Source organism: Cynocephalus volans, chromosome 12 (genome assembly GCF_027409185.1).
Source record: "Cynocephalus volans isolate mCynVol1 chromosome 12, mCynVol1.pri, whole genome shotgun sequence".
Taxonomy (NCBI): Eukaryota; Metazoa; Chordata; class Mammalia; order Dermoptera; family Cynocephalidae; genus Cynocephalus; species Cynocephalus volans.
In genome coordinates, this window is record NC_084471.1 from 101,751,627 (window position 1) to 101,777,732 (window position 26,106).

Genomic DNA, 26,106 nt, shown 5'->3' on the forward strand with positions numbered 1-26,106 from the left:
TTATAGTCACATGAGTTTCCCTTTCTCCACATCCTCGCCAACATTTGTTATTTTTTGTCTTATTGATAATAACCATTTTAACTAGGCTGAAGTGATATTTCACTGTGGTTTTGATTTACAATTCCCTGATAATTAGTGATGTCGAGCTTTTTTTTTTTTATATATATACCAATTGGCCATTTGTTTGTTTTCTTTTGAGAAATGTCTCCTCAGTGTTTTTGCCCATTTTTAATTGGATTTTTCTTGTATTGTGTTGTTTTTCTTTTCTAATTTTACAATTTTTGTAATGTTGAACTTTCAGAAGGAGAGAATAGACCTATAGTTACTAGAAGTGGTAAAGGGGGAGGAAGTGAAGGGGAAATTGGGAGTAATTGGGTAAGGAACACAAAAAGTAATTATGATATTAAATGATGAACATGTTAATAATACTGATTTGATCATCAGATACTGTACACGGATACTGATAGTCAACTCTGTACCCCATAAATAAAAATAATTTTAAAATAATAAAATAAAATAAAAAGTTTATGGAAAAAAATTTCAAAAAATAAAAATCTAAAGTAGTTCAAGAAAAGAGTTTTTGGAAGAAGAGAAGGTTAATCCTTGCAATGAACTTGGGTCAGGTCTTCTCCTTGTCCAGTTAGGTGTGGCTAGAAAGGTGCGGTCCATGGGGCTAGATGGATGCTGAGTCCACCTTTTCAACAGTAGCTGTGAATGATGCCTCATAGGAGGAGTGAAGGCCTGGCTGGGTGCCCCAAGAATTTCTCACCACCGTCTGCTAACCCTACAACTTAGGTCGCATCTCTAAGCTAAGTCCCCTTCTTTCTAAAATGCTAGAAGGAAAATACAGACATAGAAGGAAAACAAAAAGCAAAAAACTTTCAACTATTCCCAAACATAGAGTTCAGAAACATCTTCAAGAGGGTTTGCAATATAATACAGGAGTTAGGAGTGTGCGTTCTGGAGTTAGATTGCTTGGGTTCAAATCATAGCTCTGCTGCTTACTGTAGAACTGTTAGTGATCCACTTCAACTCTGTGTCTAAACTTTCTCATCTCCTTAAAATGGGTATAAGAATAATAATACCTAACTCATAGGATTGTTATGTAGATTAAATGAACTAATTTAACATCTGTATACCAATCTATAATCTATTTATCATCTGTCTACCTTATTTTTATTTTAATTTTTTATTGATTAAATATTTTCATTTCTCGAGGATATTTACATTTTAACAGAGAAGGAATATAAAAATGAGTAATACAAAGAATGTCTTAATAATGATGGAATTTGCCTCAACAGACCATTCCAGAGTGATATATTTTGTTTGTTTGTTTGTTGTTTGTTTGTTTTTCTTAATTTTATTTTGTCGATATACAATGTGGTTGATTATTGTGGCCCATCACTGAAACCTCCCTCCCTCCTCCCTCTCCCTACTCCCTCCCAACAATGTCCTTTCTGTTTGCTTGTCATATCAACTTCAAGTAAATGTAGTTGTTATGTCTTCTTCCCCCCCCCCCCGGTTTGTGTGTGTGTGTGTGTGTGTGTGTGTGTGTGTGTGTGAATTTATATATTAATTTTTAGCTCCCACCAATAAGTGAGAACATGTGGTATTTCTCTTTCTGTGCCTGACTCGTTTCACTTAATATAATTCTCTCAAGGTCCATCCATGTTGTTGCAAATGGCAGTATTTCATTCGTTTTTATAGCTGAGTAGTATTCCATTGTGTAGATATACCACATTTTCCATATCCACTCATCCGATGATGGACATTTGGGCTGGTTTCAACTCTTGGCTATTGTAAAGAGTGCTGTGATGAACATTGGGGAACAGGTATACCTTCGACTTGATGATTTCCATTCCTCTGGGTATATTCCCAGCAGTGGGATAGCTGGGTCATATGGCAGATCTATCTGCAATTGTTTGAGGAACCTCCATACCATTTTCCATAGAGGCTGCACCATTTTGCAGTCCCACCAACAATGTATGAGAGTTCCTTTTTCTCCGCAGCCTCGCCAGCATTTATCGTTCACAGTCTTTTGGATTTTAGCCATCCTAACTGGGGTGAGATGGTATCTCAGTGTAGTTTTGATTTGCATTTCCCGGATGCTGAGTGATGTTGAGCATTTTTTCATATGTCTGTTGGCTGTTTGTATATCTTCCTTAGAGAAATTCCTGCTTAGCTCTTTTGCCCATTTTTTAATTGGGTTGCTTGGTTTTTTCTTGTAAAGGTGTTTGAGTTCCTTGTATATTCTGGATATTAATCCTTTGTCAGATGTATATTTAGCAAATACTTTCTCCCACTCTGTTGGTTGTCTTTTAACTCTGTTAATTGTTTCTTTTGCTGTACAGAAGCTCTTTAGTTTGATATAATCCCATTTGTTTATTTTTCCTTTGGTTGCCCGTGCTTTTGGGGTCATATTCATGAAGTCTGTGTCCAGTCCTATTTCCTGAAGTGTTTCTCCTATGTTTTCTTTAATAAGTTTTATTGTTTCAGGGTTTATTTTTAATTCTTTAATCCATTTTGAGTTGACTTTAGTGTATGGTGAAAGGTATGGGTCTAGTTTCATTCTCCTGCATATTGATATCCAGTTCTCCCAGCAACATTTGCTAAAGAGGTAGTCTCCTCCCCAGTGTATAGGCTTGGTGCCTTTGTCAAAGATCAGATAGCTGTAGGTGTGTGGGTTGGTTTCTGTATTCTGTATTCTATTCCATTGATCAGTGTGTCTGTTTTTATGCCAGTACCATACTGTTTTGGTTATTATAGCTTTGTAGTATAGTTTAAAGTCAGGTAGTGTTATGCCTCCAGCTTTATTTTTTTTGCTCAGCATTGCTTTGGCTATGCGTGGTCTTTTGTTATCCCATATAAATGTCTGGATAGTTCTTTCCATTTCTGAGAAAAATTTCATTGGAATTTTGATGGGGATTGCATTAAATTTGTATATCACTTTGGGTAGTATGGACATTTTCACTATGTTGATTCTTCCAATCCAAGAGCATGGGATATCTTTCCATCTTCTTGTATCCTATCTAATTTCTCACAGCAGTGGTTTGTAGTTCTCATTATAGAGATTTTTCCCATCCTTGTTTAACTCAATTCCTAAGTATTTTATTTTTTTGGTGGCTATTGTAAGTGGGCAGGCATTCTTGATTTCTCTTTCTGCACCTGCACATAGTAAGCAGCTAAAGTAGTCTTTACTGTTCTTATCCTGTTTTAATTTTCTTTCAAATTTTGGTCAGATCTGTTGGTCTTAGGGAAAAAAAGAAAACCTCTAAACTTCTTTTACTTTAGTGGTATAGGCTCCAAAACTGACAATGTATGGATTTTGATCTATACTTTTTGAGGTTCATTTTACTTTTCTGGGACTAGACACATCTTAATAATCATTCTGACAGTGGTTTTAAATCCTGTCATTGCTTCTTGAAAGTTTATGACCTCAGCAGCTCATATCACTCAGGGTCGGGGTGTTGTGGGGTCACTATTATTTATAAAATAGAACTTCAAGGGCTCAGCCATTGGAACCTCCTCACAACTGAAGGGAAAGTATTTCTTAAGGGATCAGGTGTTTTCTTCTTCCATAGCTCCTGAGGGATCTATCCAGAAGAATATTGTTTTCCCCAGTCTCTCTCCTAATTATTTTCCCAGTAGGAATGATTGCTCTTGGGGGAGACAGTCTAATAAAAGCAAAGGAGCCAGATCCTGGGATGAGTCATCAGAGATGCTGCTTCCTGAAATAATTACTTCTTTGCTGTTCGTTCTGAGCCTCTGTAGAGCGGTACTGCCTAAGGGGCCTCTTTCCCTAGGAACTCTAGTTCTGCAAGATGTTAATGAAAAAGAGGTTCTGTGGTCAAATAATTTTGGGAAATGTTGGGTTAGAGAAAGTTGATGAGGTTTCTTAATTATAGTAATTTATATACCTTTTAATATGCTGATATGCAATATGATTTTCCACATGGAGAATATAGTATGCAGTGATCTTCAAACTTATGAGAGCAGTAAACCTATTTTCCTCCCTGGAACATCTACCTAAGACATCTGAGGAAGCGTAGAGATTTGCAAAGAAGGCTTCTGGCAGTAGTTCTCAAACCTTGCTGCACATTGTAATCACCTGGGGATTTAAAAAATTACAAGTGTCTGGCTCCTGAATCCAAATCCAGAATCCAGACATTCTGATTTAATTGTTAAGGGGTACAATCTGGGCCTCAGGATTTTAAAAACTCCCCAGGTGATTCCAATGTACAGCAAAGTTTGAGAACCTGCTCTGCAGTCCTCTTATCTTGTGCCATCTTCTGAACAGGCTTCTCAGCAGAGCATTGACCTGGTTCAAGTCATTGTTCTGCCACCAAGAAACTTCATCGTCCTCTCTGTATTTCTTTATCTTATTTATATGACAGGGAAACATTAAACTCACCCAGACTATCTCAGGTCTCCTGTGAGGAAGGACGACACTGATGAGGCTTTGGAGAAATCATGCTCTTCAAGAACATGTCATGATGCTATCTACAAATGCAACTACTGGTCTGATCCAAAGGGATTTTCCAATTCCCATTACTTATTCTTTCTTGTTTGTTTACCTTATTGTTTTTGTAGGTTTTGAGTAATAATAAGAAAATTGTATTAATTATAATGATAGCAACTAACATTTATTAGGCATTATCACCTTCCAGAAATTATAGTCAGTTTGCTATAGGAATTATCTGATTTAATTCTCAGGACACCTGTATGAGGCATATTCTATTATTATTCTTGCTTTATAGGGAGGTGAGGCACTTGAGGCTGAGAGGGGTTGAGTACTTTTCCACAGGTCAACAGGCAGGAGGTAGGCTGGGGCTTCCACACAGCCAGAGCTTGAGCTCTTACCTGCCATACACATTGTTTCTAGCTGGGATCTACTGCCTGCTCTATACAATCACTCAACTCAGAATTTATTGCTATTGCACCTTTCTTTTTCCTTTTATCAGATTAAGAAAAAGTAAAAGTTTGATCTTTGGAGGTAGATAGCAGTCAACAACATTCATATTATAGCCTCTATGTGCTAATATTGCGTAATGTGAGTCTGCGTGCGTGTGCATGTGTGTAATTGTGTATGAAAAAGTGAGGTGTGTGTATTCAATAAACAGTAGTTTCTGAACTCTAGAAATGTTCACTTTAAGGACATATAGCAAGTACTTCAGAAAAGAGTTCGCTGGGCATGTTTAGGAAAAGACATAAGAGGAAAAACTGCACTGGTGGCCAAGAGATTTAGAGTCACACATCAGCTTGCATTTGTGTCCTTGCAGAAATCACTTTAAAACTGCAGAATGGGGTGAAGCAACCCCACAGAGTACATCTTGTGGGTAATTTTAAATATCAACTGCCATGAAAATATTCCCCTAACACATCCACGTCCATAGCGAGTCTTAGATATATGTGGGTTGTAGGAGGAACTCAAAATTTGGCATCAGTGCTCAGTGGTATGAGTTCAGATTAGTTAATGCCTTTCAGACAGCTTCTCATCTGTGGAATAGTACTTACTGAGTACTTACTCTGGGCCAGGCTTTACAGGTACCTTATTTATTGTCACACCAACTTAGTACACTTGGAGAATGGAAAGGTGTTAGGTTAATTTTATAAACATTAATTATTAGATCGCCCACTAATTGGTGATCATCCAGGCTCCAAAGCCTGGTGAGCAGTGATGAGCAGAGGGACCCGTAGCTGACCTGTGAACCTCCTTATTTCAAATCTGTCTGGAACAGTTTCTCCTGGGGTCCATATTAGCCTTGGATCCAGACACTTCCAGAAGTGGAGAGTTCACTAACAATTTTTTAACTTAACTTTTAAGCTAATGCACACTTACCATACTTGAAGCACTATGCTAAAAGCTTTCCAACTTTAATGGAAAGTAATTATTATTGCCCCCATTTAGCAAAAGAAATAAAACACAATTCCCATCAAGGTTATGTGATTTGCCCAAGTTATGTAGCAAGAAAGTGGCAGGCAAGGGAGGTTCTGATCTCAGGTCTCTCTTACTGCAAAGTGTCTGTAGTAGCTGCGATCTTTCTTTCTTCTCTCCTCCTCCCCAGCCCCCATGCCCCAATTCTGTGTTGCTTCAGAGGTGTCTGGGTTTCAGTTGCATTCTTGGCCTCAGTGTTTGGTAGGTGTGGGCTCAGGTAGGTGTACCTTATAGATTGACATAAATGTCAGCTCACAGAATTCACCCTGGTCCTCTCGTAGGTCAATGAGGAGGATCTGGGAAAATTTTCAGCTCCCTGAGAAGGAGCAGCATTGGCTTTGGTGAACTATTGCCTTCCGAAGCCCTTCCAGAATGCCTCTGGGGTCAAAGCTGGCATTGGTAAATAGCTAATCAGTAGAGTGCCATCAAGCAGTCACCAACTTTGCCTTCAGGTCTTCTATGTCAATCTTAAATGATCCCCTAAGGAATTCAAGATTCCTTTCCAGACACTGATCATTGTCATTTCTTTTAATGATATTTTTTAAATATTGAATTATATGTATATGCATAAGAATGTATATAATTCATTATTTTTGTTATATCTGTTTATTTATCTATCTATCTGTCATCATAAGATATTACTCAAAGGATTGTCTGAAATTCCTTCTGATTTGCTAAGACTTTTAACAATAGCTTTGTTGAGGCTTGACATGCAATAATATTCACTTCATGAATACACTCATGAAAAAATAACTACAATCAAGAAAATGAACATATGCATCTCTCCCCAAAAGTTTCCTTGTACCCACTATAGTTTCTCACATGTGCCCTTCGTCACCACTCTTCCTCCACATCTCCAGGCAACTACTGATCTGCTTTTTATCACTATACATCTGTTTGAATTTCTTAGAATATCATGTGAATTATATATAAAAGGAATCATGTCTGACTTTTTTCATTTAGCAAGAGCATTTTGAGAATCAATAACATTGTTGTACATACCAACATTTATTCCTTATTATTGCTGAGTATTATTGCAGTGTATTGATATGCTATGTCTGTTTATTCATTCTTCTGTTTATGGGCCTTTGGGTTATTTCCAGCTTTTGGCTATTCTAAATAAAGCTGCTATTGACATTCACAGACATCTTCATATGGATATGTACTTTCAGTTCTCTTAGGTAAATATCTAAGGGTGAAAGAGTTGGGTCATGTAGTAGGTATATGTTTAACTTTTTTCAAAACTGTCAAACTTTTCCCAAAGTGGTCGTATCACTTAACATTCCCACCAACAGGTCCGACAGTGAGAGTTTCAGTACCTCTGAATCTTCACCAACCCTTGGCATGACCAGCCATTTTTGTGTGTATGGTAAGAACAGATGACATGATATTTACTCTCTTAAATTTTAAGAGTACACTATGGCATTGTTAATATAAGCAAAATGTTGTGCAGATCTCTAGAATTTATTCATCTTGCATAACTGAAACTTTTATACATTGAACAACAATTCCCTATTTCCTTTGACCCCCAGCCCCTGGCTACCACCATTCTACTTTCTGCTTCGATGAGTTTGAATATTTTAGGTACTTCATATAAGTGGAATCATGCAGTATTTGTCCTTCTTGGACACTTGGGTTGTTTTCAATTCTTGGCTACTGGAAATAATGCTGTCATAAGCACGGGAGTACAGATACCTCTTTGGAATCCTGATTTAAATTTTTTTGGATGAACACCTAGAAGTGGGATTTCTGGATCGTATGGTAGTTCTGTTTTTTCTTTTTTTAAATCAAAAGCATATTTTTGAATAATTTATCATAAACTTTATATCTTCTTTTAAATCAGGACTTCAAGAATTCAAATAGGTAAACAAAAGCAATCACAGGTTGTTTATTTGAATGAACTTAACACAAGGCATCGCAAGATGTAAGAAAATGCTAACACAATTTACAAGCAGGTGACCTCTCTGTTCCTTAAAATTCCTTACAATTTTCTAATTAAATCTCATCTCCCGTTCCATATATAAGTGGAGAGCATTTTTAAACTTTCCTTAAGCTCTCTTTATAGAGTATAAAGAATATGGATGATAACACCAAGTCTAGGGTTCTCATCCCCTTATCAGTCAGCAACCAAAATATATGTATATGTAGGGAGTCCCATATACAAATTGAGGAAGCTTCATGGCCACTAATTCCTAGAGCCTTTTCATTTAGCCCTTTCTTCTTGAATAGAAGTCTTTATTTTTTTATTTATTTATTTTTTTAATTTTATTTTGTCGATATACATTGAGGCTGATTATTGCTCCCCATCACCAAGACCTCCCTTCCTTCTCCCTCCCCCCCTCCCCCCCAACAATGTCCTTTCTGTTTGCTTGTCGTATCAACTTCAAATAATTGTGGTTGTTATATCTTCTCCCCCCCCCCCGGTTTTGTGTGTGTGTGTGTGTGTGTGTGTGTGTGTGTGTGTGTGTGTGTGTGTGTGTGTGTGTGAATTTATATATTAATTTTTAGCTCCCACCAATAAGTGAGAACATGTGGTATTTCTCTTTCTGTGCTTGAATAGAAGTCTTTAAATGCCTGCTTAGAATTTAATCAAAAGGAGGTATTAAATTGTTTCCTTAGACCTGGCAACTCATTCTCTCAGTACTCCATTTCCACTCATTGTGTACTTCCTGCATTCCAGTCAATTCTAAGAGAGTAAATAACCCCACACTGCACTGCTTTTATTCACACAGACCCGATGTTGTCTTTTTAAATCAGGAGAGATTTTCGTATAACCAATTCAAGTTTTCTAACTACTTCCTTGACGTTACCCACCACCTGCAACACAACTAACACATGAGCTATTTATTAATCATCCCCCTTAGTGGAGCTATAAATTTTCAGCCTGGGTTTTTATACCCAGATGAAATGCTAGTAAGAGATAAAATATTTCATAAGAAATTTATATGTATTTTTAAATTTCTGTCTTCCAGAATAAACACAATGTCTTTGAAGATTCATGGTTTTCTTCTTCTTGTTATTTCACTGCCTGGTACAGATCTTGAATCCCAATCCTAGGTGTTATCAGCACCATGCTCTAACCAACTGAGCTACCCAGCCAGCTTTCTTTGAAAATCTAGGTATGTTTTATTTTACCATAAAAATCAATTGATTTTATTTTTTATTTGAAACATAATTGATTATACATATTTGTGGGAACAGAGTTGAATATCAATACCTGTGTACTATATGTGATGATCAAATCAGGATAATTAGTATATTCATCATTACAAAATATAATCATTGTTTGTGAGCCTTAACCAAGTTCTCACTAACCCTCTTCTACTCCCCCTTTCCTACCTCTAGTAACCACAGTTCTGTTCTCTCCATTTGAAGGTTCAGTGTATTATTATGATTGTTCCTTCTTTCTTTTCTTTCTTTCTTTCTTTTTAGGTCCCACTTATGAGTGAGCACATGTGGTTTTTCTTTCTGTGCCTAGCTTATTTCAAACATAATTTTCTCCAAGCTCATCCATGTTGCTATGAATGGCAGAATTTCATTCTTTTTATGGCTGAGTAATATTCCATTATGTAGAAGAAAACATAGGGAAACACTGCAGGATATAGGACTAGGCAAAGACTTTATGAATAAGACCTCGAAGGCACAGGCAACAAAAGAAAAAGTAAACAAACAGTATTATATCAAACTAAAAAGCTTCTGCACAGCAAAGGAAACAATCAACAAAATGAAAAGATGACCTGCAGAATGAGAGAAAATATTTGCAAAGTATGCATCTGACAAGGGATTAATATCCAAAATATACAGGAAACTCAAACAACTTAACAGTGAAAAAACAAGTAACCTAATTAAAAAAATGGGCAAAGGAGCTGAATAGACATTTCTCAAAGGAAGCTATGCAAATGACCAACAGACATATGAAAAAAGTCCTCAGCCTCACTAAGCATCATGGAAAGGCAAATCAAAGCCACATTAAGATATCATCTCAACCCAGTTAGAATGGCCGTTATCAAAAAGACTGTATAAGTCATTTTAAATTAAATATCTTTTGGCCCCATATACTCCTAATCTTCCACCCTTCATAGATTGCTTTGTTCAATTTAAAGTCCTGCTACTAGAATTCCATGTGTGGCACAGCATTTTTGGCTGGCCGAGTTTGGAATTATCCTCTTTTTATAAGATACCATCACCACCTCCCAATTCCCCTCCCACATTTGTTTATGTCATTCATATACCTGGGATCTTATTTTTCGGTAATCTAGGGGACAGGGAGAGAAGGAATTTGAGTTTCAGAAATAAGGATCAAAGAAAATAAAGAAAAAAAAATGAATACAAGGTGCCTCTTCCCTTCTAGTGCCTTGGGTGTGATTGCCTTGGGTGTGCCAAAAGCATTTGTAGTTAGAGATGTGAAGATCAAGAATCAATGGACTTTGTGAGGCTTTGGACACAGACTGAGCTGTTGTAAGGCCCAGGGACCCAGTATCGACAGGGATTCCCTCTAGCCCAACCCACCCATGGAATGAAGCAATGCTCTGTTTCCTTAAGAACAAAAGCTTTAAGAAAATAAAAGTTGACATCTATGATACGGATACTAGAAACACCATTACGGGCAATGGAAATGATGCAACTTCATCTAGTCTATTCTCAGGCATGCAATATAAGTGGGGCTGGAACTGGGGAGGGAGAAGACAAAACAAGGCACATTTCCAGTGGTGACAGCAATTGACAAACATTTTATTGTGGTCATTGTTTACAGATTCATGGAGGCAAGCCTGGGAACTTCTACCAGAGTCTCAAGAATACCTTGAGCAAGTTCACCTTTACTAATTGGGCCATCAAACTATCATAATTTGATCACTAAAAATAAATGTAATCTAAATATTGAGTCCTAATTGATTATATAATTCTGAAATGCATAGGAGTGAAGGGTACTAATGCTGATGTCTGCAAAACACTTTGAAATGCATCAGAAAATAAAGTGAGTTGATGCATGACTTGATGGATGGATAAGTGAATGAATAGATTATATGATAAAGCAAATATAGCAAAATATTAGCAACTGCCAAATCTAAGTATTGAACATAGGGAGTTCACTATACATTATTTTCTTTTGTTTTCAATATCTCCATATGATGGAAATATTTCATAGAAAATTTTACAAAAAATGTAATCATGTTTTGCAGTCACAGACCAATAAGGCATGCCACATGTGGATCACACAGGATTTAATTTCAGGCCCTATTGTACTTGTCCTGGGAGTCATAGCTGTCACTCCAATCTCTTCTGAGGCTGCATTTTCCTTTTCTTCCTCTCTCTCCCTGGAACTAAAAGTTCTGGTTCTTTTTTATTCCTTGTTCCATCATATATTCATTTAAAACCAAGCACATTATAATTAACGAGCACTCAGAACGCTGGCTCTACAGAGTAGGTGATTCTCAGCCTGTTCCAAGGTTGGACGTGGTTAGGACAATTTGACTCTTCTGAGAAGGTTCTTTAGGGTCTCCTTCACTTCCTTGTTCCTCAGGCTGTAGATGAGGGGGTTTAACATGGGGATCACTGTCGTGTAGAACACGGACACCACCCGATCCTCCTCTGAGGACTGGCCAGAGTTATCTCGCAGGTACATGAAGATGAGGGTGCCAAAAAAAAGTGACACAGCCGCGAGGTGGGAGGCACATGTAGAAAAGGTCTTGGCCCGGCCTCCAGCCGAGGGGATCCTCATAATAGCCACGATGATAAGCAGGCAGGACACCAAGATCACCACCATGCAGGCAGGGATAACAAAGATGGCAAACACAATAATGACCGATTCCTGGGTGTAGCTGTCCCCACAGGTCAGCTTTAAAAGAGGAGGGAGGTCACAGAAAATGAAGTCGATCTCATTGTTTCCGCAGAAGGAGAGAGTGAAAGTGGAGACGGTCCGCACCAAGGCGCTGAAGAGGCCAGCCACGTAAGCCCCGGCCACAAAACCCCAGCGGGCCTTCTGAGTCATGATGGTGACATAGAACAGGGGCTGGCACACGGCCACATAGCGGTCGTAGGCCATGAGGGCCAGGAGGTAGCAGTCGATGGCACCGAAGAAGGTGAACAGAAAGAACTGAGCTGCACAGCGTGTGGAGGATAAAGCTGCCCCGTGCTCCAGCAACACGGCCATCGTCTGAGGGACAGTGACAGATGAGTAGCAGATGTCCATGAAGGAGAGGTGTCTCAGGAGGAAGTACATCGGGGTGTGGAGCCGGCGATCCACGTGGATCAGAGTGATCATCCCCAAGTTCCCCAGTAAAGTGATGAGATAGATAAACAAAAACAGGAGGAAGAGAGGGAGCGCCCGTTCGGGACATTGGGTGAACGCGATAAGGAGGAATTCGGTCACTAAGGTGAGGTTTGTCCCCGCCATGAAGCCAGTGGTGTCCGAGAGGATGAGAAACAAGTTAGAAAGCTGCACATACAAGTAGGATTTACCTGTGTTTCAGGCTCACATTTCCTGAGCATGCACCATGGACAAAATATGCCAGGTGTTGTGTGGCGCTTCCGAGATGACTGATCGTAGCTCCTGCCTTCAGGGGACTTCTGGGACAGAGTCATCTTAGCATGTCAAGCAAACAGATAACAGATCAACGTTTTCAGAATAGGAGTGCGTATGCTCCCACCTCTGCTGCTAAGTAGCTGTGCGAGGCCCCAAGTCAGACAGCCACTCTGAGCCCAAACTGCCCCACGACTCCACTAGCAGCTGACACAGGGCTCTAGTCTGCCAGGGGACCGCCCACCTCAGTACTCTTTCCCTTTTTCTTCATGACCCCAACTCCTCCCTCTTTCAAACCTGGAAATCTCGCCTGTATGAAAACAGCATACAGGAAATAACTGCTCTCCCTGCCTTCAGATTTGCTTCTTGCCAATTCCTGCTCCTCACTGTGGTCAGAGTGATATTTCTGAAACTTTAGTTTGATCATGTCTCATTCCCTTGTTTAAAATTCTGCCATGGTGCCCCATCATGAATTGAATATTATTTAGACTCCTGCACATGGTGGGAATTCCCTTTGTGAGATCTCCTCTGTTTGTTTCCTTGCCCTGTTCTTCTTTCTCATTGAGAAGTAAGAACACACCCATGGCCACACCTCACCCTCCAATACTTCATTCCAGCCAGACTGAAATATTAGTAGCTTCTCTACTCCTCTCATGTTCTCTCACATCCCTGCACTTTGGCAAAACACCCCTTCTGCCTGGAACACCTTCTCTTTCCCAGCCCCACGGTCCTTCTCAACTCCTACACCACCTTCAAAACTCAGCTCAGATCGTACTTCCTGCAGGAAGTCTCTCTTGAGTCTAACTTCCCCAGTCAGGGTATGCGCCCCTGGAGCTTAGCATATAGTAAGGGCTTAATATATTTTTATGGAATAGACAGTTATCAAATGAGATATGAAGCACCTTGTAAAGGGAAATGTACTGTACATAGGTTCAAGTGATTATTTTTATTTTCATGACAGTGTTCAAAAAACAAACAAACAAAAAATGCCTGTAGGCTAAGAACTCACTAAAATCTACGAACAATCACAAAGGTCATAAGCCATTCTTGGGTTTACACTTCTATCCTCAACCTAACAATGTTGAGGTGCTTACTTAACAGAATGTTCTTACTTAATGGAAAGCTTTTGTTTTAATCAGAGCCTCTTAGTATACAAAACACATATTTTATAAGAACTCATGTTGTCCTTAATAATAGAAAACACATGGACAGACACTATTTTATGTGATATATATTTACTCATTTAATCCCTACAACTACTTCATGAGGTAGAAGCTTTTCTTATCCTCATTTTACAGATGAGGAAACTGAGACAGGAAGAATTTAAGTAACACACCCAAGTTTGCACAGCTAGTGAATGGTGGAACTGTCATTAGGAATAAAACTGTACATAGAAGCTCTATTTACCTCAGAACAGGATTTCACATGCATTGCATGCATATTCCAACAGTCCCTACTTGGGAAGTGCCCACCTATAAGGAAACAGAAATACCAGCACTATGGTCTATTAACATCTTAAGGCTGATGGAGGCTTTCAGGTTAATGGATAGGATGTCCTTTGGCAGAGAGGCAGTGCAGAGGGGTAGAGAAGACATTTAATCATCTTTAAAGCATAAGACCTTGGCAGCTAGAGCAGTGTTGGACAGAATTATTGGGGGAAATGATAAATAAAGGAAGTTGGATCCGGTGATGTGAACTGGGCATGAACCAAGAGAACCAGGTTGGTTCCTCACCTGAATTCCACTTGACCTTTACCTGGCTTGTCCACTTCTCTCCTTGTCCACTATTTTTCCTTTGTCTCTAAAGGGTCATTTCTCTTCCACTGCTGGGGAAAGCACACTAAAGGTGCACAGAAGACAGCACTGTGCTGGGAGCAGGTCTGTGTGGTTCCTGTTGCTCTCCCATACCTGTCCAGTTATGACGCTGAGCCAGTCTCTTGGACCTTCAGTGTCCTTCTCCCTCCTCCTACATTCTTCTAAGCAAGATCCTTCAAGCCAGTTCTTTTCTGTCAAGGACTCCCTTTTACTCTTTCTGTTTCCATGATGTCCTATATCTGGTAAGGATGCATTCTCATCCCAATTTTTGTTCAATTCTAGGCTAGGATAGCAGAGGTTGGAGATCAGCCTCTTCCCATGGGCTCCCAGCTCCAACACAAATCCCCTTTGGAGAAGACACTAATAGTTGCTACAAGAGTTCTGAGGTTCCCAGTTGATAGGTAAAGTGGTCTCTAGGGAAAGGTAATTATTGCTCAGGTGGATTCCTAACAAGGCACCTGATCCCTCTCATGTAGGAGGAGAGAAGGCTTGTCTTCCAGTCCCAGCTCCCAAAGCCCCACCACACACACCCTGAGTGGGGTTTAGAAGGACTGAATCCCAATTCTGCATGGCCCCTCGAGGAGTGAGATATCTCTGGCTTTAAATTCTCTAGTTGAAACTGTATCAGAAACTGTACCCATTGCCCCCCTCACTAGTGTAGCTGTATCCTGACAGAAGGGAGGCTTTGATCCACATTATCTGGGAGGGCTAATTGGGCACCCTACACAGAGACCTCAACAAGATACATCATGTCCTCTACTTGCCCTCTCTGGGAGTAAGATGTTTCATTAAGTCACTCCCTTTTTTTTTCTTTAAATGTAATGAAACCATAGGGAAAACAAAAGCCCGGGATGTTGCCCAGAGCAGAACTTGGCAAGTTCTTCTTGTTGCCATGGCCTTTGCCAGCTCTCTCCAACTTTGTCACTATGGTATGTTTTTTAGCCCCCAATTCATAGATTTTGTTAAGTCATTGAATTTAACATCTCAGTTCAAGAAAGAAAATAAAAAAAGATGAGGAAGAACAAAATAATTGTTCTCTTTGATAATTAGGAGAACCAAGAGAAAATGGGACCATTTAATTCACTGATTAATCACTGTACTAAGAGTCCTAATGAAGTGCAAGAGACACAAAATGAAACAAAATAAAATACAATGCCTGTCTATGAGGAATATGCGAACTAATAGCTGAGATGATTATCCATCCTACAAGATAAGAAGTTCTAAACTCGTAAACAAGGTGTAGGTAAGATGCTATGGGGATTAAGTGCAGGGTGAAAATTACTTTGTCATTCAGTATATCAGGAAGGGTTGCCCAGAGGAGGCAAACTTTTATGGTCAGTTTAGATCGAGGAAGACATGGGAGCATGATGAGAAAAATTCTTCAGGAAGTGGAATCAGCATGACCAAATGCATAAGGCAGGAGACCCCAGAGACTACTCTTGGGACAATGAGTGGCACTTTGGCAGCAGCACAGAATGGTACTAGGTGAGTCAAGTCTCAGACTAGGGTGAAGATAGTGAGGCAGTGGCTCAAGCACACAAGTTAAGGTGGCACCAAAACCTCAGTAAATAAAATAAATATTTTAATGTAATATTTTTAAAAGTCAAAATCAGTGAAAATAATCTATGATGAAGAAAACATCAAAATTTTAAATAAGACAGCACAATGTTACTGATTTTCCTTTTGCCTCAGTCTCCAATATGGCTTATCATAACACTGGTACTAGGAGATATGCTTGAAGGGGGTGTGGAGGGAGACCAAGGGACTTCCAGGAGACAGGCTTAACGAGTACCTGTCAATCATCTAGGGATATCCCACTCCTTTCCTCTCCGTTCTCTGCGAAGAAAAGGAAAATGCAGAAAGGTCAACTTATCGAGATCTAAAACTTACAGAGTATCTTTAACCACGTCACAGCACTCTTCTTCATAGATCTTCACAAGAGCCCCGTGGGACTGAGAGAGAATGAAGCTCCTCTTTGCATTGATGAGGAAACAGCATCACAGGGAGGGGTCCGAGACTATATACTTACTTGGTGGATAGACTAAGAAATTTTGTCTGTTCTGCACACACTGGTTGCTGCACAACCAGGCCAGAGCCTCTTCTACCCAAGAAGCCATATTTTTTATGACCCTACATACACATATGCAGATTTGTGCCAGAGCTTGTTAGGTGAAGAGGTAAGTCCTCTAGCTATGCTGTGTTAACAAATAATCTTAAAATCACAGTGGCTTTACAAAATAAGTTTATTTCTTATTTATGAAAAATCCAGGGTGGATTAGGTAGTCTGTCCTCCAACTATGCCATGTGGAGCAGGTGTCCTTCAAGACTTCTGGTGCAGTGAAATAGCAAAGGTCAGTTTGTGTTGGATATCACCAGGACTGGGTGGGGTATGCCTTACTCCACCCACATTCCAGTGACCATAAGCCAGTCACATGGCCTCAACCTAACTGCAGGGATGCTAGGAAGTGCAAAGAAGTACACAGATATTTGTGCAAACTCATGCTTGGGCTAAAAATCTCTACCACATCTCTTATGTCTTGTGCAGTATAAAGTCTAGGACACTCAGGGATCACTCTTACATTTGCCTGGTTCTCCATTTTCCTGCTTCCACTAACACATTACTTACACTGTACCTGCTTCCTGTGCCTGCTCACCCTTCCCATCACGCCAAGCATGAGGCATGAACTTTTTGCTTTTTCCTTCATTCTCTAAAGCACAGAGAACAAAGTGTTTGTTTGGGTAACAGACTTTTAATAAAGATATTGTTGAAAACTTAGGAGATTTACAGTACTGAACAGAACAGGGAGGAAAACTAGAACTGAAAAATTGATGTTGTGTTGCAAATTCCCCAGCCAGTTCCATCCCAAGGAATTTGTCACTGACTGCTCCTCACCTTCACCGTAAGCCCACCTGCTACTATTCAGCTCCATCTCTTTCTTTACTAAAATAACCTTTTATTTATATCTCTTTTCTTCCAGTTACACAGTCTTCCAAATCCGTATCTTATGCAATCCACTGGGAGAAGAGTCAATGATGATCTAAATCTTTAATACTCAAATAGTACATTCCGTTTAGACCATGCATTGGAAGTTCTTAAATTTTATTATCAAGATGCCCTTTAAGATATTTTCCTAACAAAGGAGAAATTATCTCTTTAATAGAGGAAAATTAGGTCAAACATCAGCTAACTTTTCTTTTAATTTTTTTTTTTTTTTTTAACATACCCAAAAACAATTCTATGCTCAAAGAAGTCTGAGAAGCTGGGTTAAATTAAGTTAAACAACTGCCTTTACTAGAGGATTCTCAGAGACGTTAGTATGATAAAATACTTCAAATATCTCCAAAATAAAGTGTCTATTATGCTGCAATTCTCAAAAGTATTTAACCATGGAGCTCTGAGTTAGCAACTGTGGTGTGATAATTAACCAAAAATTCAGTATCATAATAATAAACATTCACGCCCACACTCAGAGGTCTACGGGTCAGCCAGGATTCAGCTTATTCAGGCTGGGCTTGCCTGGCTGGCCCGAGCTGCAGCCTGGCTCCTGATCTGCTTCACATGGTTCTCTTCATCTTTGGGTCAAAAGGTGCCCAGGGTGCATCCTTTCTCTGCAATAGCTGAAGCCCAAGCAGGGAAAGCCCCATTCCCAAAGCACATTTCATGTCTTTGCTTGCACAAAGTCTACTAATGTCCCATCAGCCAAAGCAGGTCACGTGGTCAAGCTCAACATCCTTGAGTAGAGGAGTTTATTCTACTCGTGGTGGGAAAGAAGTGGAGTGAATATTTTCTGAACAGTAATCCAGTCTTTCCTATTGTCCACAAATGCTCATATCCTACCCCTGCAACCACACACAAAATACATCCATCACCACCATAAGATCCTCCCATGAGCTTCAACAAATTATATCATCAAGATTGACATCTAGGATCTTGTGATCTCTATCAGGTCCAGATGAAGCTCCCCTTGGTCTAGAGAATTATGAACTAAAAAGACAAGTTATACTCCTGCTCAGAAACACCTAAAATGTATCTGTGAATCAGTCAGGATAACTGCAATAAATACTCCCATTAGAAAAGGGGAAGAATGGCAGTCATTGGTCCATAGCAATTTTGAAATCCTATTGGTAAATTGTTGCTGTGTCCCCCTACCCTGGAGTAGAAAATATGCCTCATTAGGCCATGAATGGATCTCTTGGGAATGGCGGGTGCAGGCTGCCAGGAAGGAGCCCCCAGCTCAGTGTTCCTTGGGGCTCTTAGAAAATACCATGGCTGTGATATTTTTTCAAACCAAAAGTACCTTAATACTAAATGCGAATAGATTCTATTTTTGACCTATGTCTTCAATTAGTATTCTTTAACCACTCATAGTTGCCAGAGAGAAAGCATCATAAGTTTTGGATAAGAGTATAGGTTCTGATGTCAGACTGCATTGGTTTGATTCCTGGCTCCATCATTGGATTGTCTAGCTGTGCAATCTTGGAAAATATGCAAAATCTCTCTGTACTTCAACTTCCTTATCTATAAGTTATTAATAATACTGCAACCTCAAAAAGTTATGGAGAAGATAAAATAAAGAGAGAAGTAAAGCCACTCTTCACTAAGGTACCAGGGTACTTAGTGATCTTCTCTACTCAGGAGGGTGTTTTACAGATAACTTCCCAAATTCAACTTTCTTTTTTAATTCCTGGTCTGAATCTATATACATTCCATGATATTTTAGAGTTCACATCAACTGGTTACTCTAAGACAGCAGCAAAACCTTCTATCTGGATTTTAATGGATGTAGAGCCCACTAGCAATAATTGTAATGACCAGACAAAAAGCCAACATCTCTGAGTGTCATATGCTATGCCAAGTATTTCACATATAACTCTTCATTAAGAATCAAATTATAAATTATTCAAGCAAATTATAGCATTTATTAACATTTATAAATATATTAGGAAATATCCTCTTATGTGATTCTAAACTATGCATCTGACAAGAGGCTAATATCCAGAATATATGAGGAACTCAAACAACTCAATAGCAAAAGTAAATAAGTAAATAAAATAACCCAATTAAAAAATGGACAAGGAACCTGAACAGTATGTCTCAAAAGAAGCTTCCAATGAGAGGCTACTAGACATTGAAACAGCAAAATACAGTTCTTTCTGGACAGGCTAGGCTATCCTCACCTAGCAGGCAGGTCATCAGACAGAACTTCCAAACCCCAAAGGTAGCAGTAAGCAGATGCTACTCCAACCTCTCCATAATTCCCTTCCTTTCTTTCCTTCTTTCTTTTTCCTTCCTTCTTTTCTCTCCATTATTATTTTTGTTACTAGAGGAGAAGGATTTCATGATGTGCAAAAGAGACATAGCCCCTGCCCTCATGAAGTTTACAATACAATTAGGGAAATAGACAGTAATTAAATATTAAATTACTACTCAAAAAATTTTAAATTACACTTGTGTTACATGCTGCAAAGGAGAGACATGTGAAGCTCTGAGAGAGAATAAGGTTTACATTACCCCAATAGAGAAGTGCTGGGAGGATTACTGAGGAAGTGAGGTGAGATTTAATGTCAGTAGGTGCTACCCTGGGAATAAAGTGCATACAGAGAGCAGAGTGGCTGGCGTGAGCAGACCCCAGACTGGAATTAGCCATGGTCATGTATTTGAGTGACTGCAAGGAGTCATTAAGGCCAGGGCTCAGCTAAGGGGAGTATGATGCAAAGCAAGCACAGCAGTTGTTTGAGGCTGTATTATGTAGGGTTTTACAAGCCAAGGTCAGGGCTTTGGTCTTCATCCGAAGAGCAACTGAAATCGGATGCTATAAGGCTTCAGGTTGACTCACAGGCTAATAGGGAAATGCCTTATTATCCTATAATGAAATTAAAACATTTTTTGTTTTCCAGCATTCACAGTCTTTCTCTATTTCTCATGTGCAGATAGTTTACTAAACTATTCTGCACCTGAAACTGCAAAGTACTGTCTCTAAGTCTGTCAAAGGGCTCTGCTATGCAGGAAATGAACCAAAAATTATCAAACATGTACCATACATGTATGTTAATGTGTGAGTGTGTGTGTGTGTGTGTGTATGTAGTGAGGGAGAGAGAGAGAGAGAAGAGACAGAAAGAGAGTATATATTGACACATAGTGGAAATCTCAGAGACTTTTTCTTGGTAGTAGCAAAAAAAAATATTTGCTACTTCAAAAGGGGATAAAATAACTGAAGCCACCAGAGGTGGGAAAAGGGAGGAGGAGGGATAGCAAGAAATCGGCAAAGGGCCACAAAAAATAGTTACATTGTTGTTGAATATACTAATTATCCTGATTAAACATCACATGTTTCCCACAGGTATTGATATTCAATGCTGTACCCTACAGATATGTACACTCAATTGTTTCAATTAAAAAAAATAATTTGCTATTACAATGTTGTTCCATTTGTTAAGTAATGTATTTATTATCTAAAAGAAAATACATATTTAAGCCATGTGGCCATGAGTAAAATAGCTATAATATAGCAGAGATACTAGATGTATTTTTTTTTTTTTTAGTATCATAAGATCTCACTAACCAAGAGGATCTATCTGAATTAGGGAAAAGACTAAATTAAAGGATTTGTATTTTATTACCTACACATCAGCTTGTAATTTGGGCTAGTGCTAACAAGGTGGTTTGAGACGTCCTGCTCTATTTTAAAGAATGGACTTGAAGGCTGTCCCACACAAGGTAGCAGCAATCACACACTGTCTTGTGGTTCTGTTTTGTGTGCTTCAGTTTTCTTCCCTATGTATGGGGAATTCTGAGAACAAGATTATGGTTTTTTTTTCTTTGAATTTATGGGCTCTACAAATCAAGACTAGGCATGAAGGAATGCACAAAAAAAGGCAAAACTCGACTATTTCATAAGATAAAATTACAACAAATGCTAAAAAAAAATAATTCCTCTACTGTAATTTAAAATAAAAGAATTTGCCAGAGAGAATCATATTCCTCACCCTTCTTGTGGCTGAGCTGATATTTTGTCATGTCTCAGCATCCCTGGAAAGCAGATGATGTAATTATCTACATTCCACCTCTGAGGAAACCGAGTTCAGAATGATTGTTCCACTTGCCCAAGATCTATAAGAGTGACAGAGGCAGGATTCAAACCCTTTCTGTCTGATTCCCAGTCTGTACTATTGTAAGAAGACTTGGGCTCAGGATGAAGTCTTGGGTCTTTCATGGGCAGCAGGGCCAGGAACTGCAGGAGGTGAGTGAGGCACAGAGTTTAAGGAGGTGCTCATTCTACGTGCTGACTATGCACTTGCTCTGAGAGTCAGCACCTCCTTAAGAGTAATTACTGTGCTACATAATCTGCAAGGGACCTGTGAGGGTTAATTTTGTGCACACTTGGCTAGGCTATGATGCCCAGTAATTTGGTCAAACACCAGTTTAAGTGTTACTTTGAAGATAGTTTTCAAGTGTGATTAACATTTAAATCGGTCAACTTTAAGTAGGGTAGAATACGCTCCATAATGTGGGTGGGCCTCATCCAACAAGTTGAAGGCCTTGAAGCAAAAGACTGAGGTTTCCCAAAGAGGAAAGAATTCTGCCTCCAAATTGAGTTCAAACTTCAGACTACAACATCACCTCTTCCTTGGTTCTGTAGACTGCCAGCCTGCCCTGCAAATCTCGAATTTGCCAGCCCCACAGTTACATAGGCCAAGTCCTTAAAATGATTCTTTCTAGATATAAAGATGATAAGTAGATAGATCTATATATCTAGAAAGAGAGATAAATATATAGATATAAATATATCTCCTACTGTTTCTTTGGAGAACCCTGACTAATAATACAGGCCCTTAAAGTTGCCATCATCAAAGTAATTAAAAGCAGGCACGTTGCAGCTCACCCTGACAGGAGAGCCCAGCAGAGTGGCAGGTGAAACTCGTAATGGCTAGGAGCGTGGCTCTGAAGACAAACCCCCGACATTCAAGAGCTAGCTCTGCTGCTGGCTATGCGTGTGACCTGAGCAAGATTTTTTTACCTCCCTGTACCTGTGCTTTTTCACTGTAAGCAAGAGATAATGTCAGTATTTACCTCAAAGGGCTGTTGTGAAAATTACATGGGAGAATGGGTATAAAATGCCCAGAATAATGCCTGCGTCAGTAGTGACTCTCAACAGGTGTCAGGATGTTTGCTAGGACTGCAATAACAAAGTGTCACAGACTGGGTAGCTTGAACAGCAAAAATTTATTGTCTCACAGTTCTGGAGGCTGGAAGTCTGAAACCAAGTATCTGCAGGCTTGTTTTCTTCTGAAAGCTCTGAGGGCAGGGTCTGTTCTAGTCCTCTCTCCTTCACTTGTTGATGGCCATATTCTCCCTGTGTCTCTGTCCTTTGACTTCTATCTATGCATGTCTATCCCTGTGTCCAAATTTCCCCCTTTTATAAGGACACCAGTTGTATTGGATTAGGGCCCACCCTTCTGACCTCATTTTAAATTGGTTGCCTCTGATAAGGTCCTATCTCCAAATTAAGTCACATTCTGAGGTACTGTAAGTTAAGACTTCAGCATATGAATTTTGGAGGGGACATAATTTAACCAATAACACAGGAATTATAATGCCCCTGGCATAATTCTTTGTTGCCTGTGGTACATGGGGCTTCCCCAGAATCAGACCCTACAACAGGGCTTTGAGAGAAGATACTTCACTTGAGAGGTGATTCCAGGGGGAGGTGATCCTAGGGGATACAGGTAGGAAAGTGGGGAAGTGACCTAGGAAGGGGAAGGAGGCCAGAACAGGCCATGTAAATGACCAGCTTCCTCGTGTTGTGAACTGAGGCTCAGACCCATTGGAACCTCGGGAGACAGCATGGACACCCCTCTGGATTGGCCCACCCTGGGGACCAGGAGTCTGAGAATTTACTCACAAGGCCCTCTGAGGGCCTTAACTCCTGGCCTGCCAAGCTAGAGGCCAGAGAAAGTCCTCAGAAAAAGAGTGGCCAGTGTTGACAGTAGGACTCTCGCAGGTGGTGTGCTGTGGAGCGTGGGTGCTACGGGGACAGGCAAGGGCTCTGACATCATCTCCCACATTGCTGTGCACAGCTGTGGATCCCACCAAGCATGGAGCCACGACCTCACATTAGATGGAAGCCAGGCAAAGGGTCAGACTTCACTGCAAGAATTCCTTTTTCCAGAAAAAATGATCAGGAGCTCCAGTAAGAAAATTCTCTTTCAAGACACTGATACTGTATGAAAGACAGCCATCTCACACTGGCTGTGCGTTCAGCCTCCCAAATAATGATTATAAAAGATGCAATGAGATCATGTTGGACTAGGAAGCAGTAACAGTTTCCGTTTTCTCAGCTTTTTCATAAAACAAAAAAATCCATAGCATTTTTTTTTTTTTTTTTTTTTTTGCTAAGCCAAAACACTCCACCTCATTAGTGAATGATGCGGCCTGCAGAAGACCCTGTGTCTCCAGGACACTGAAAGTAGAATTCTCAAACTCGTAATTTCCTTTTCTGAACACCAGACTTTCAGTCCAGTAACACTGCTTTCCTTCCTCCAGTCTCCAATTTCTCCCTGTCTCTCTCCCTTTATGGCCACTTTAAATACTTCCTGACTCTTTCTCTCTTTCTAAGACTTGCTTATGTGACTTCTCCATACTCTGTTAGTACTAGCAATTAATATTTATTGACATAAAATGATAATATGTTATACAGAGCAGACTAATTCCAGAGACACTCTTCCTTCCATCAAGTCCTAATTTTTCCTCCATCTGATCTGCTCCTCTCATGTGCTGAGTCATTTTCTAGTTATAGAGTGACACTATTAATAATCCCTCACATTTATATTACTCAGGAGATCAGAGAGCCAAGGTTGGAAAAGATTTTAAAGGTCATCTAGTCCAGAATCTATACCAACTGGTGAGCCACAAGAGAAATCCCTCAGAATTTTAAAAATCAAGAAATTTCCCATGTTAAAAATTTGAAAACGGTATCATATAATTTCATATTACTATGTTCAGCAATTTATTTATATGCACATTATATATGTATATATGCATATATTTACACATATGTGTACTAGATGCTAAGACTAACTCATGTACACAAAATACAAACACACAGGCGTATATGTACATAATCATTATGTTAAGTTCTATATATTATTTTTTATCTCCATACAATTCAAATTGTATAGGGTCCCATAGTTATAATTATAAATAATATTATAGTTATATGTGACTAACTTGATCAAACAGAAAAAAAATCATTGTTCACCTAAGCTCAGGGTATTTCCTGTGGAGTCATTTGTGTCTGACTCTTGTTCAAAGAAGTCTGCTCCATACTTAGATCTATGCTCATTTCCAGAAGTTTTATCACAGCCTGTGGTTCACTCACTACAGATAATGTATTCTAATTCCCCGGTGTCATCACTAGGATGATTTGTGTGTGTTAAACTAATTCATTTTTATTGCTTATAACAAAATATCTGGAACTGGGTAATTTGTAAGAAAACAAAATTTTTTGCTTATAGATTTGGAGCCTAAAGTCTAAAGCCCAGAGAACACATCTGGTGAGGGTTTTTTTTTTTTTTTTTTTTGGTGGTGTCTTTATAACAATTCAGGGGTCTCAAGTGGCAGAAAATGGTGGAAGAGAGAGAGAGAGAGAGAGAGACTCTCATAGGCTCTCCTTTTAAAGCCCAGATAACCATGCCCATGAGCACCATTATTAATCCATTCACAAGTCATGGTTCTCAGAATCTTACCACAACTTCAAGTCCCCAACTTTCAATTACCATAATAGGATTTCCCACAGTCTTAACAGTCACAGTGGCTTTCAATCTATTAATGCATAAAACTTGAGGGACACAGTCCATATCATTCCGCTCCTGGTCCTCAATGTTTATGTCCTTCTCACAGGTAAATTCATTAGTTCCATCACCAAAGTCTTAACTTGTTTCAACTAAAAAATTGAAAGTTAAAAGTCGCATCTATGAAATCAAAACAAGCTATTTATTTCCACGACACAATAGTAGGCAAGCACAGGGTACATATTCATGTTCAAAATAGGGAGAAATTGGCTGAAAGAAAGGGGTAACAGGTCCTAAGCAAGTCCAAAACCCAGCAGAGCAGGCATTAAATTCCAAAGCTGGTGGATCATGCATCTTGACTCCATGTTTGACCTCCAGTGCAGGGTGGTGTGGGAGTTAGGTCCCTGGGTCCTCAGGCAGTTCCACTTTTATGGCTTTTCTGTTTTAACTATCGCAAGGCTGGTGATGCACAGTATTAACTTTAGAGATCTGGGATCTCCTTGGAGGTCCCGCTCTCAAAACTCTACTAGACATGGCCCTGGTGGGCTTTTTCTTCAGCAACTCCAACCCCACATTTCTGCTCGGCATAACTCTAGCAGAAGTTCTATGCAGTGACTCTGCCTCTGCAGCAGATTTTTTCCTGGGTCCCCAGACTTTTCCATATATCCATTGAAATTGAGGTGGAAGCTCCCAAGCCTCCACAGTCCTGGCACTCTTTGAGCAAGCAAACTTAAATACCACATGAATGTAGCAAAGGCTTCTGGCTTGTATCTTCTGAAGCTGCAGGTCCAGCCACACCTGGGGTCAATTTAGCCACACCTAGAGCAGCCAAAGCAGCCAGGGTGCTGGTGCTGGAAGCATCTTCCCAAAGAAGCTCTGGGTAGCATGATCTCAGAGGGGACCTCATGCCTGTTCCCCAAGACCATTCTGTCTCCCTAGGCCTTTGGGCCTATAACGAAAGACATGGCCTCCAAGATCTCTGAAATGCCTTCAAGGTATGTTTTCCCTTCTTTTGATCATCCCTTTCTTCTGTACTAATTTCCTCA

The 26,106-nt window shown here is 39.7% G+C and overlaps 1 protein-coding gene across 1 annotated transcript; it reads right to left on the reverse strand.

The window, feature by feature from the left end:
- Nucleotides 1–11,393: 11,393 nt before the first annotated feature.
- On the reverse strand, nucleotides 11,394–12,329 carry LOC134361347 (olfactory receptor 9Q1-like). The gene has a single exon (XM_063076389.1). It carries the CDS (start codon nucleotides 12,327–12,329, stop codon nucleotides 11,394–11,396), a length of 936 nt encoding a protein of 311 aa, XP_062932459.1.
- Nucleotides 12,330–26,106: the final 13,777 nt, after the last annotated feature.